Raw genomic sequence first — 13,680 nt, 5'->3', positions numbered from 1 at the left:
AGGTAGGCCACTACTTCTCCCACCAGCTTTGTAAAGATTCTGGGAGCTGAGGCCAACCCGAATGGAAGACACTGGAACTGGAAGTGGCAGGTCCGGGCTGGTAAACTGACCGCAAACCTTAGCAGTCTCTGGGATGAGGGATGGATAGGGACCTGGTAGTAGGCCTTCTTTAGTTCTAGGGTGCACATGACGGCGTCCCGATCTATCAGGAGGGTTGCGGATCGGACCGATTCCATCCGGAATCTCTTGTACTTGACCCAGGCATTTAGTGGTTTCAGGTTTATGATGGTACGGGCCTCGCCAGACGGTTTTGTGATCGAGAACAGGGACGAATAGTGCCCTTTCCCTCTTTCTGACGGGGGAACTGGTACTAGGACCTTTGATTTTACCATGTCCTGTAGATCCGTCCACATTGCGGAGTCCTCCAGGACGACAGTGGGGGTAATATATCTTTCGGGGGGAGGTGAATAAAGCTCTATATTGTAGCCCTCCGCGATGGTTCTGAGGACCCACTGATTGTGGGTGACTCGGGACCAGTTTGTTGCGAAGTGGCGAAGTCTCCCCCCAATACCTATGGCGTCATTGCCTCCTCGATCTAGAGGTTGATGTGAATGGAGGACCTCTGTCCCTTCCGGTCTGGCTGAAGGAGCCCTTATAGGAGCCTCTACTGGACCTTGCCCGACCCCTAAACTCGGTCTGCCTCCTAGAAAAGGAGCCTCTCCGAAAGGACTGGGGTCGTCTGGGTTTTTCCTCCGGGAATCCCTTCTTTTTATCGGACACCAGCTCTAGAATGTTATCTAGGGCTGGCCCGAATACCCTCAGGCCCGAGAAGGGGATGGCGCATAGCTTAGTTTTTGAAGCATTGTCCCCCGACCAAGATTTGAGCCAGACTGCTCTTCGGGCCGCGTTGGAGAGGGAGCTGTTTCTGGCTGCAAATCTTATCGATTCGGCCGACGTATCTGATAGGAACGCCGTAGCCGATTTCATGAGCGGAAGGGATGCTAGGATGTCTGATCTAGGGGTCTTGTTGGTTAGGTGCTCTTCCAACTGCCCCATCCACAAAAACATAGACCTGGCCACCGAGGTGGCTGCTATGTTGGCCCTAATAAGAGCCGCCGACGTCTCCCACGCTCTTTTTAATAAGACGTCTGCCTTCCTATCCATCGGGTCTCGAAGACCTGATGAGTCCTCGAATGGGATAGCCGTCTTTTTGGTACCTTTAGCGACTGGGACATCTATTTTAGGAATTTCCTCCCATGCCCGGGTTTCCTCAGGATCAAAAGGCAGTCTGCTTCTAAAGTCTCGGGAGAGTGTCAGTCGACGCTCTGCCTCCTTCCACTCCTCCTGGACCATTGTTTTGATGTGTTCACTTACAGGGAACACTACCTGTCTCCGGGCCACCAGTCCTCCGAACATTAAGTCCTGCCTGGACTGTGGTTTAGGGACCTCCTCTATCTGCATAGTATTTCTGACTGCTTGGACCAACTCATCCGTGTCCTCCAGTCTGAATAGGTATTTCCTGCTCTGATCTTGTCTATCCCCCCAAATCTCGCCTTCTTCTTCCTGATCCGAATCCCGGAATTCGGACTCCTCACTAGGGCTTTCTTCCGACTCTGGGTCCGCTTCCCACCTTGGACGTTTGCGACTCGGCCCTGGGCTGGGGGACTGACGCCGTGCAAGGCTGGATGTAGAGGCCCGAATTTCCTCCCTTATCAGCGATCTCATTTTGGCTAGGAGGGATGGCTGTTCCTCGCCTACGACCCTTGAGGTACAGGGTCCGCATAGGGTCTTGTTATATGCGTCTGGCAGCTTTACCCTGCATACTGGGCATCTGACCGATTTGGAGGTGGCCCTTGCCGGGTCCTTCGCCCCCGAGGGGGATTCTGTCGGGGCTCCCTTCTCCTAATAATACAGAAGGGGCACCTACTCAGATCTGGGTTGGGGTAATGGGTGGGGGAGGGTGGTCTGCGCTATGCGCACTTACCCCTCCGCCTGCTGGAGCGACCCCTTCCATCCTGGCGCGGTCCGCAGGGCGCTATGGACCTCCGAAGCGTGCTCCCTGGATCTCCAGAAGCGCGCTCTGTGCCTTAGGAGCGCGCGCTGTGGACCCCAGAGGCGAGCGCTGTGTGGCTTCAGTGGCGAGCGCTGTGTGGCTTCAATAGCGAGCGCTGTCTGGCCTCAGTAGCGAGCGCTGTCTGGCTTCAGTAGCGAGCGCTCTGTGGCTTCAGAAGCGCGCGCTGGGATTCAAAGGCCGGCATCTGACGTCACCGGATGTGACGCGCGGCCTCTCGCGCTAGGCCGCCTCCTCCACTTCCTGCTCTGCGCGCGACTATGGCGGCCTCCTCCGGCCTGCCGCCGTGGGGAGCCAACCCCCATCCATCTGCGGCGGACTGCCACTCCGGCCTCTTCGCCTGCTATGGCGGACTGCGGAGGCCTCATTCCTGCCTCCCAGCACCGCTGCGCCAGTCGTCCGTCGGTGCCCGCCCGGCCAGCCGCCTGCGAGGAGCCGACCATCACCTGCCGTGGCGGTGAGTTTTTGGAGCCGAGAGCCTCCCATAGGGAGGAACGGCTCCCTCCAGGAGCGTCGTCCTGCTCCTGGCCTTTGGGGCAGAGGGACTCCCCACTGGAGAGTTTCGGCCCCGGGACCTCTTGACAGGGGAAGGCTTGGACTAGCCGTACGATCCCCTGAGCCCCTCCGGTAAGCTTCTCGTGTGTCCCTCCATGCAGGGACAGGAAAAACACTGAAGGAGAGGGGGTGGGACGTGACCTTTAACCTCTCGTGTGCTTCCTGTCCCTGTAAGGAGGAGGAGGATGTCCTCCATGGTGCTGTCAGGTGGACGTCCTGGAAAACAATATTTCTAGCAACACAAAGGCTAAAATTGACCTCTGAAGAACCCATAGTGAAACTTGCGTCGGATGTTTGGGGAGTGAGCCCCTTTGGTATTGAATATTTATTTTCATTATTTGTGACCTTTATTGTGGGTTGATTTTATTGACACTCTCTGTATAAAACACTTTTTTGGTAATCATTTATAACCATATAACCATACGCTATTGACTATTTACGAGTATGACGTTAGAATTAACTAGAATTCAGTGTGCTGTGCTCTGTACTGCTTACTTTGGGGGTCCCACTTTGGCTCACCCACCAATTTTAGCCTTTGTTTCTGTTGCTGGAAATACTGTTTTTAATATTTGTATTTTCAATAAAGTTTTTGACAAATTTGGTTTATTTTCACTTTGTCCTGGCACCCATCCAATTCTCAGTTATTTCTGTTGCATCGGTGCCTTATGACACTGTTACTTATTACCTCCCAGGATAACAACTCTTAGTTTTACCTTGAAAAACTGTCAATATAAGATACAAAAATAATTAGATTTTCTCCGAGGCCATTATTGCACTCCCGGTTAGTGTCACACATGTACCTTAGCCGCTGGCTTCCCTTGTGTGTCACTTAGCAAAATCCATCATTCCATTAATGATAATTGGATCATGGACACAAGTGGGTGCAACCGTTACAGGACATAAGCGTAACCATTTATGAAAGAGGTACGGATCACTTATAGATCGTTCACATACTGTATGATCCGTCTTTTTTTTTTAAGGCTAAAAAAAAAAATTTTCAGGAGGAAAATAACGAAAAATCTGATGTCACAGTTTCCTATGGGATTAGTTCTCTGTCCATTGGTATTACGTCACGCGGAGCAGGATAGCAAAATGCTACATGAAAGTTTTCTGTCTGCTGATTGATGCTGGACAAACAGTTTGGCTATACAGGAATAGGCAAAAAAAAAAAAGACAAACCTGTTTGGCCACAAACGACATGAACTTACCCTAAAGAGGTGACCACTCTAAGGGCTTCTGCACATGACCATATTATCGGTCCGAGTGCGATCAGACAAAACATCGAATTGCACCTGGACCTATGTAGTGCACTTTTAATTTGTTCCTTTGACAGAGTCAGTGCGAGGGGAAAAAATAAAAAAATAAAAAGTCGCAGCGTGCCAAAGTTTGATCCGATATTCAGACCGTTCTCGGCCATGTCAATGAATCTGTGGAAACCATTCTACTGCACTCGGATGAGAGATGAATGCAGTTCGATTTTCACGGGCTGACAGAATAGAGAAGATGGAGAAATGTTTTTCTCCATCTTCACTGCATCTGAGAGAATGTGATCTCACTGTGATCACACTCTGATTAAGATATGATCATAGTGAGATTTGCAGAATTGATCCGATTTTCTCAGATGAAAGAGCATACGCCCGTGTGACGGTAGCCTAAGAGCCGCCGACTGATCCCTTGGATGTCTGCCTAATCTTCTATACACCGAGATGCTTGGCCGCCGAGCACTACTGTGCTCTCTATGAGACAGCTGCTAGAGAAGTCTTTCTCCTAGAAAACACCAGCATAAACCATTGAATTTAAACCTACTGAATCCTTATCTCCGCCAACATCATGTCAGGGGAAAGTCAGGAGGCCCCCATACACCTTGTAAAAACAGGCAGGCGGACAGCAGTTTGTGGCAAGGGGACGTTTGACGATTCCTCCATAAAAAGACAAACACCCCACCATAGGGTTCTGGTACATGGCTCAGTGGTTAGCACAGCTGCCTTGCAGCACTGGAGTCCTGTGTTCAAATCCCATCAAACCTCGTGTTTGCGTGGGTTTCATCCGGGTTCTCCGATTTCATCCCACACTCCATACTGATAGTGAATGTAGATTGTGAGCCCCATCGGGGACAGCGATGGTAATGTATTTAAAGCGCTGCGGAATAAGATAGCGCCATATAAGCAAAGCATAATAAATAAGAGAGCGTGTCTCTCTCTCTCTCTCTCTGTGTTTATTGGTCAAAAACACCAGCATAAAAGCAGCAAATCCACAATCATGTTTTTACACCTGCGTTTTTGACTGACTACAATGAAGTCAACGGGTGAAAACCGCTAGCAAAGCCGCATAGAGAATTGGCATGCTGCAGATTATTTTCTACACCAAATCTGCAACTAAAAAAAAAAAAAAAAAAACCGCAGGACACTTCAGGTTTCTCTTTCACTTTGCTGGCATGAGGTTTTGTTAACAAATCTGGGAGGAAAATGAATAAAAAACGCAACATGTGCACGTGGCCTAACCCTCTCTGGACTTTTTGAGTCACCTACCACAAGAGATCCAACCAGAAATGCTTGGTCTGTGTCCTCCACAAATGCTTTGACTTCAGCAAAGCATGTGACAAAGTATCTTATACAATCCTTATTGAAAAAATGACTAAGTATGGAATGGACAAGGCAACTGTTAGGTGGATTCATAACTGGCTTAGTGATCGGACCCAAAGAGTGGTCGTAAATGGCTGCACATCCAGTTGGAAGAATGTCTCAAGTGGGGTACCACAGGGCTCTTTCCTGGGCCCTGTATTGTTCAACATCTTTATCAACGATTTAGATGAAGGAATTGAGGGTAAACTGATTAAATTTGCTGATGACACAAAGCTAGGAGGGATAGCTAATACTAGAGAAGAGAGAGAGAGGATTCAAAAAGATATAAATAAACTGGAGAAGTGGGCAGCAACTAACAGAATGGTTTTTAACAGGGAAAAATGCAAAGTACTACATCTGGGCAATAAAAATGAAAAAAGCATATACAGAATGGGAGGAATAGGGCTAAGTGACAGCACATGTGAAAAAGACTTGGGTATACTAATAGATCACAGACTGAATATGAGTCAACAGTGTGATGCAGCAGCAAAAAAGGCAAATGCAATTCTAGGATGTATTAACAGAAGCATACAGTCTAGATCACGTGAAGTCATTATTTCCCTCTACTCCTCTTTGGTCAGACCTCATCTGGAATATTGTGTCCAGTTTTGGGCACCACATTTTAAAAAGACATCAACAAACTGGAGCAAGTTCAGAAAAGAGCAACCAGAATGGTGACCGGTCTGCAAACCATGTCTTATGAGGAAAGGTTGCAGGATTTGGGATTGTTTAGTTTGCAAAAGAGAAGACTGAGAGGAGACTTAATAGCTGTCTACAAATATTTAAAGGGCTGTCACATTGTAGAAGGATCAACATTATTCTCATTTGCACAAGGAAAGACTAGAAGCAATGGGATGAAACTGAATGGGAGGAGACACAGATTAGATATTAGAAAAAACTTTTTGACAGTTAGAGTGATCAATGAGTGGAACAAGCTGCCACGAGAAGTGGTGAGTTCTCCTTCAATGGAAGTCTTCAAACAGAGGCTGGACAGACATCTGACTGGGATGATTTAGCGAATCCTGCTTTGAGAAGGGGGTTGGACCAGATGGCCCAGGAGGTCCCTTCCAACTCTACGATTCTATGATTCTATGACTCCTCTCACAGGGTCTTATCTCCCGGAGAACAGAAGGATGGGTTGTTGAGAGTTCAGCAGGCCGGACCCTTCTTTGCACTCACATCATCGGCTAGGAAAAAGTATGAGGCCCCCATACACATTAGACTATCGGGTGGTTGTGCCAACTTTAACATGATGTCTATGGGGGCCTTTAAGTTTCGCTAAAGCAGAGGCTTAATAAATAAGGAATTTAGCAAAAATGCTATATCAAGATATTTTACACCACATCACAAGGTATTTACACCAGCACAATTTCATTAATCTATCCAAAGAACAAAGGAACTTGGGGCACTTCTGTCGTTCTCCTACAAAGGTGAACCACGCTGTGTTGCTGTTCCCTACATAGAGAGCGGCCATGACTGCCACTTGGTAAGAAAACCAGTAAGGCCATAACAATTGGTAAGTGGGGCCCATTATTGTGTTATTGTTATGTCGTCACTCACTATGGTAGGAAAACTACATTTAAACTAATATATATGATCTATAAAAAGGCAACAAATGCAGTTAGTACATTTAGTACTCTTGTACGATGCCTCTGTAAGGTGGAAGATTTCATCGTATTGCTTTAATAAAGTGAATATTCTAGCATGCCAAGATATACTTTATTTTTCTCACGAATTATGTATAAATCCATGAGGGATACCCAGATGTACAGTATAGGACTGTTTTCTATAGGTACTTTTTGTTGCAAAGATCACCAATTCATCTATAAAAGAGGTTTTTCCAATCTTAATAAGTTAACATCTATGCACCCGAAAGATGACAACTTACCAATCACTGAGGTCCTCAACGCTGGGATCTTCACCGATTCCAAGGGGTTCTGAAATATGTTATATCGGGCAGCCCAATGGACAAAGCATGGAATGGTGGCGAGCATGAGCAGCCACCCCTCAACTCTAAATGGGCATTTCTGGGCTCTATTTTTGAGATTTATTTATTTAGCACCATTAATTCCATGGTGCTGTACATGAGAAGGGGTTATATCAAAACACAAATATCATTTACAGTAGACAAACTAACAATGACAGACTGGTACAGAGGGGAGAGGACCCTGCCCTTGCGGGCTTACATTCTACAGGATTATGGGGAAGGAAACAGTAGGCCAGGGGTTGCAGCAGCTCCGATGGTGTTGAGGTGGCCGCGTGGTCATTACAGGTTGTAGGCTCTTTTGAAAAGATAGGCTTTTAGGTTCCGTCTGATGAATCCAAATGTGGTGGATAACCGGATGTGTTGGGGCACAGAAATCCAAAGGATGGTTGATATTCGGGAGAAATTCTGGAGGCGATTGGGTGAGGAGCGAATAAGCAAGGAGGATAGAAGGAGGTTTTTGGAGGACCGGAGATTACGAGAGAGAAGATACTGAAAGATTAGTTCGGAAATATACGGAGAAGAAAGGTTATGGATGACTTTGTAGGTCAGTGTTAGTAGTTTAAACTGAATACACTGGGAAATTGGGAGCCAGTGAAGGGATTTGCAAAGAGGGAAAGCAGGAGTGTAGCGAAGAGAGAGATTAATTAGTCGGGCAGCAGAGTTAAGGACGGACTGCAGGGGTACGAGAGTGTTAGAAGGTAGGCCATATAGGAGGATGTTGCAGTAGTCGAGGCGGGAGATGATTAGGGCAAGCACACGCATTTTGGTAGAGTGAGGGATGAGGAAAGGATAGATTCTGGAAATATTTTTGAGCTTGAGGCGACAGGAGGTTGCAAGAGCTTGGATGTGCAGTTTGGAGGACAGGGCAGAGTCAAGGGTTACTCCAAGGCAGCGGATTACCGATACAGGGAAGAGTGTGATTTCATTTATTGTGATAGATAGATCAGATAGGGACGGTATGCGAGATGGAGGAAAGATAATTAGTTCAGATTTGTCCACATTGAGCTTGAGCAAGTGAGAGGAGAAGAAGGAGGATATGGCTGATAGACACTCTGGGATTCTGGAGAGCAGAGAGGTGACATCTGGGCCAGAGAGGTACATCTGAGTGTCATCAGCATATAAATGGTACTGGAAGCCATGGGACTTTATGAGTTGTCCAAGGCCAAGGGTATAGATTGAGAAGAGAATGGGTCCTAGGACAGAGCCTTGAGGGACACCAACAGAGAAGGGGAGAAATGAGGAGGTAGTGTGTGAGTAGGAAGTGCTAAATGTGCCGTTGGTAAGGTATGAGGAGATGCAGGATAGGGCAAGGTCTTTGACACGAAAGGAAGAGAGGATCTGTAGTTGGAGGCAGTGGTCAACTGTGTCGAAGGCAGAGGACAGGTCTACAAGGAGTATAGAGAATTGTCTGTAAGCTTTGGCTGTAAGTAGGTCGTTAGTAAGTTTGTTCAGGGCAGTTTGAGTGGAATGGTGGGGACGGAAGCCAGATTGTAGGTTGTCGAAGAGCGAGTTAGATGCAAAGCGAGAGAAAAGTTCAGTGTGGACGCGCTGCTCAAGGAGTTTGGAAGCAAATGGGAGCAAAGATATGGGGCAATAGATGGACATAGCGCTTGGGTCAAGGGATGGCTTTTTGAAGATAGGTGTGATTGTGGCATGTTTGAAAACAGAGGGGAAGGTACCAGAAGTTAGTGATAGGTTGAAGAGATGGGTTAAGGATGGAATAAGTGTAGTGGTGAGGTTGGGGAGGATGTGGGATGGGGGTCAAGTGCACAAGTGGTGAGGTGTGATTTGGAGAGATGAGCAAGCTCTCCTTCAGTGATTTTGGAGAGGGAAGTTATGGGGTTAGGGCATTGGTCTGTCATACAAAGGGGTTGTGGTGGTCGGACAACAAAGACTTGCCTTGTTTGGTCTGCCTTATTAGACTGATTAGCAAATTATTACCCTTTCAGTAGAAAAGTGATAATTTCTTAAAATGAGAATAAGGCTACAGTATGTTCACATGGCCAATTTGAACGGATTCAGAAGAAAATCCGTTGCCAAAAAAAGTTGTGCATTGTTTTTGTTTTTTAGCCGGACCAAAAAAAAAAAAAAAAAAAAAAAGTTAACAACCTGATTTCAATTGGAGACAATTTTTTTAAATTGGTTAATAAGCCATACGTTTTACTTCAATTTGAAAGAGATACCGGTATGTTTTTTTTTAACTATTGGATCAGTTTCTAACGAATGACTACTGGACAAGTGAACTGTTATGTAATCATCCATTTAAAATTGAACCAATAAGCAAAAAAAGATCCTTATCAAATGGAAGAAAAACAAATGGCTATTTAACGGATCCGTTTTCCATAGACTTCAGTGTTAAATAAAACAAATCCAGCTACAATTATTTTTTTAAGCTGGACAAAAAAAGCTGAGTCTTCCTGATGAAAACTGACTGAAATGGATCCAACAGCAAACTCTGGAAAATTGTACCCAAAGCACAAAGTTAAATGGAAGGGAGGTGCGCATGCTCGTCCTCTACTCCATTCATTCACTGTAAAAACATACAATGTATTTTTTCCCACTCATTTAAATTGGTGAAATATGGTATAAAAAAAAAAAAAAAAAACAGAATTGACATGCTGCAGATTAAAAAAAAAAAAAAAAAAAAAAAAAAAAACTTTGATGGTTCAAATCCACAAGAAAAAAAGGTTCAGCAGTATGAGATTTGCTGGTAATTTAAAACTAAGTTTTTTACTCTTGAAAAGTGTGCAAAAAAAAAAAAAAAAAATTGGACAAAAACCCAGTGTATGATCAAGCCTTGCGCGTGTTTCCATCTGAGAGAAACGGACCAATTTTTTTCTCCACTGAAGCAGATGGACTGTCTGAACTTTTAGCCATTGACTCTTGTCAACTGATCAGTTAAAAAAAAAAAAATGGATGAAACTCAAAACACTGAGGTACAAAAGTATGTCTTCAGTGTTTCATCCTCAAGCTCTCAGTCCCACACACTGGAGATGCAAATTCGTTTTTATAATGGATGTGTGGAAGGACTAATGAAATTCTATGGGTCTGTGTATTGTTTGAGAAAAAAAAAAAAAAGCACAGGACAGCCTTAGGCACGTCAGTGTCAACTGTACATGTGGTGACAGTTTTCATAGACCCTTACACTCGTAGACCCATTCAAGTGAATGGCTCTGCCAATGTCAGTGTGTTTCCACAGACTGTGTGTCCCTGGGCAAAATACGCCGATATGTTCGTTTTTTACCAGCAGCACAGGCCATAAAACGTCCTGTACATGTACACACTGATGAAACCCGATGCTCTGCCTGCGATTGGCACAAGTAGGGGAAAATGTTGAGAGATGTATTCAACTGATAACAGCGAGAGCAGGTGGCAGCTGATGAGAGTATTCTTTAATAAATTTATAAAAAAAAAAAAAAAACAGCTGCAACCCTCAGCTGCCAGCTTTAGCAAGGCTGGTTATCATGAACAGAGTTGTCCCCCACACTGTTTTTTTTTAAATTATTAAAATAAATAAAAAAATAGCATGGTTTCCCTCCCATTTTTCACAACCAGACAAACTAAAGCAGACAGCTGGAGGCTGGTATTCTCAGGCTGGTAAAGGCTGGTTTCCAGCAGGATTTTGGAACCCAAAGTAAAAATAGTAGCCCACAGCTGCCCCAGAAAATTCGCATCTATTAGTTGCACCAATTCTGGCATTTTGCCTGGCTCTTCCCACTTGCCCTGTGGCGGTTGCAAGTGGGGTTCATATTTGTGGGGTTGATGTCACCATTGTAATGTCCGGTGACATCAAACCCACGGGTTAGCAATGGAGAGGCATCTATAAGCTATAGCTAGTCTGGTCGTAAAAAAAAAAAAAGTGTGTGTGTGGGGGAGGGAACGCACACAGTTTTTATTTAAAAAAAAAAAAAAAAAAAACACGGAGTGGGGACCCCTCTATTCTTATATTCTTATTCCAGCGGTGTCAGCACTGGCTCTCCCAGGGATTGTGTGATATTCTTATGTCACGTGGTCCCTGTTGCCATTGAGCTCTAGCATCACTCTCCTCTCATTTTGATGAATCTGACAGAAAGTGGATCTGATTGGCCAGACACAGATGTCACTTCCTCTGATGTCTGATAAAGGAACAGTGCCTGCATAGGAGGCAAGTGTAAAGGCCCTGTCACACACAGCGAGATCGCAAGATTGCTGATTTTGTGATGCATCAGCGATCTCGCTGTGTATGGCACGCATCAGCGACCGGCCCCCCCGCCGGGTATCGCTGATCGTGCACGAATGTCCTGGGCTGTTTTTTGATCGTTAGTCTCCCGCTGGCCAGCATGCATCGCTGCATGTGGCAGCGGGAGAGCAACGATAAGCAAGCTCCCAGCGCTGCAAGCAGACGCTCGGAGCTGGTATCTAAGGTAAATATCGGGTAACTAAGCGCGCGCCGTCACTTAGTTACCCGCTGTGTACCTTAGATACCTGCGTGCTCGCGCAGGGAGCTGGTAACCAAGGTACACAGGGGGTAAGTAAGTGACGCGCGCGCTTAGTTACCCGCTGTGTACCTTAGAGACCAGCTCCCAGCGCCAGCACGCAGGTATCTAAGGTACACAGCGGATAACTAAGCCACGCACTCGCTTAGTTACCCGCTATTTTCCTTGTACAACAGCGTCCTCGCTGGTCCTGATCGCTGGTGAGTCTGCCTGTTTGACAGCTCACCAGCGATCATGTAACGAGGCACCAGCGATCCTGACAAGGTCGTATCGTTGTCGGGATCGCTGGTGCATCGTTTAGTGTGACGGGGCCTTAAGTGTTGTTATTTTAATTGGGCAAACATTCTGAGTGAGACTGGGCTGTCTGAGTAGTGGACAACCCCTATATTGACAGATTTGACCCACAGGCAACTGATCTTCATGGAATATTTATTAGGCTCGGACTGCCGATCCTTTTGTCCCTAGAGATAAGCTGTAGCCAGACATGTCTGAAGGCGCCTTTCTTATAGAAAACACAGAAGAGTTCGGCGGAATAAGTGTATGGGAGAGATGGCCGAAGCCTCGTTCAACGAACAGCCATCTAACGCATATGGCTGTTTTTAGGTAGAAACTTCTGGCTTGTTATCTTCTTCACAGCCCTTGGTAAATCTGAGTTCTAGATTTCATTAAAAATATGATTAAACACAAAATGGCTTAAAAAGCTCAGACCAGCGTGAAGGGCAAGGCTCCTATCTGTAACACAATGGGCTCTTGTGCGCCTCCAGATAACATGGAAATGAAATTAGTCCCAAGCCCTGGTAATAAAAAAAAATGCCATCCACAAATGGCTTTTGTCTTCTCCTTAACCCTATCAGTGCTGACCCCTAGCACAATGTATAGGAAACAGGATTTAAAATAAGAATGAATGGAACGACAGGAGCAAGCGCCACTTTAACAATGACATCTTGTGTGCTGTGAACGGAGCATCTCATGAAGGCCAAAGCGACCTGTAGCTGTCCGGATGCTAAGAGGCTACAAATTCCTCAAAATTGCAAAAAAAAAAAACACGAGCTGGTGACCTTACCTGATAAATCCTGAGGGATGGGTCTAAAATAGAAAATATTTCTGGGAGATATAACAGTGACTCAGTGCCCCATTATAACTCACATCTCCGAGGCCTTCCTATCACCCCGATCATATTTCATTTTCTGTCTGCACTGCCTCCCATAAAATACTAAATTATACCGCTACAGAAAAAAAAATTAAAGTTCTCAAAAAGTTTCTAAACATAGTGTATAATTATATAAATATATATAGCAAAATTAGATTTTATTATATAAATATACTATGACGGCAGCAAAGCACCCACCCCTGGGTGTCACTTACCTTGTGCGAACCACTCCATGCACTGGGTATGCCTGTGCTATTCTCAGGAGTGTCTGTCAATGTAAGGCTTGCAGGTAGAGAAGCCATTGATTCCATACTAGCCACTTTCCCTTAGAGAGGGATAAAGGGGCAGATTGATGAACAGTTTATAGAAAGTTGGCATCAGCTTGTGTAGGGCTGGGACCAGACCCTGGCAGGGTGTGGATGATCACAGCTGGTGCACAGTGCCACTGGCTTTGTTGGCAAGCTGATGTTCCCAGAGTGCAGTCACTTCCTTCTCCAGGAGGGTGTGTGAGCAATCTCTCAGTCCACACCCCTTGTTCATAGCAGCTTTGCAAACAGCTCTTGTCAGTCTGAGTCTGCTGGAGAAAAGTGAATTATAAGTCAGTGTCACAATCCTCATGTGTGTGCTGTGTGCCAGGTGGAAAGCTTTCATAGCTAGTGGGACAGACAATGCCATGAGCAGCTAGTCCCTCTGTACACTTCAATATGCTGCATTTTTTTTAAGTTTCAAAAGTTTCAAAAGTTTTTATTGATGTTTTTTTAACCTCAAAACATTACACTTTACTTTAGAGTCTAAGGTGAAATATAAAACAAAAATCTATA

The 13,680-nt window shown here is 45.5% G+C and overlaps 1 protein-coding gene across 2 annotated transcripts in view; it reads right to left on the bottom strand.

The window, feature by feature from the left end:
• NIPAL2 (NIPA like domain containing 2) overlaps window positions 1-13,426 on the bottom strand; it is a 220,127-nt gene extending 206,701 nt beyond the window's left edge. Inside the window, exon 1 of one of the 2 annotated variants that reach the window (XM_073550473.1) lies at window positions 13,075-13,426. In XM_073550473.1, coding sequence (XP_073406574.1) covers window positions 13,075-13,170 — 96 coding nt within the window. In that variant the 5' untranslated portion in view covers window positions 13,171-13,426. The remainder of the gene's footprint in view (window positions 1-13,074) is intronic. The other variant, XM_073550474.1, reaches the window with a different exon arrangement.
• Between the last annotated feature and the right edge of the window lie 254 nt (window positions 13,427-13,680).

Source organism: Dendrobates tinctorius, unplaced genomic scaffold, assembly GCF_039654945.1.
Source record: "Dendrobates tinctorius isolate UK_male_01 unplaced genomic scaffold, ASM3965494v1 ptg000165l, whole genome shotgun sequence".
Lineage (NCBI taxonomy): Eukaryota > Metazoa > Chordata > Amphibia > Anura > Dendrobatidae > Dendrobates > Dendrobates tinctorius.
The sequence above is the reverse complement of the archived record's forward strand: the minus strand, read 5'-3'. Positions and strand labels throughout refer to the sequence as shown.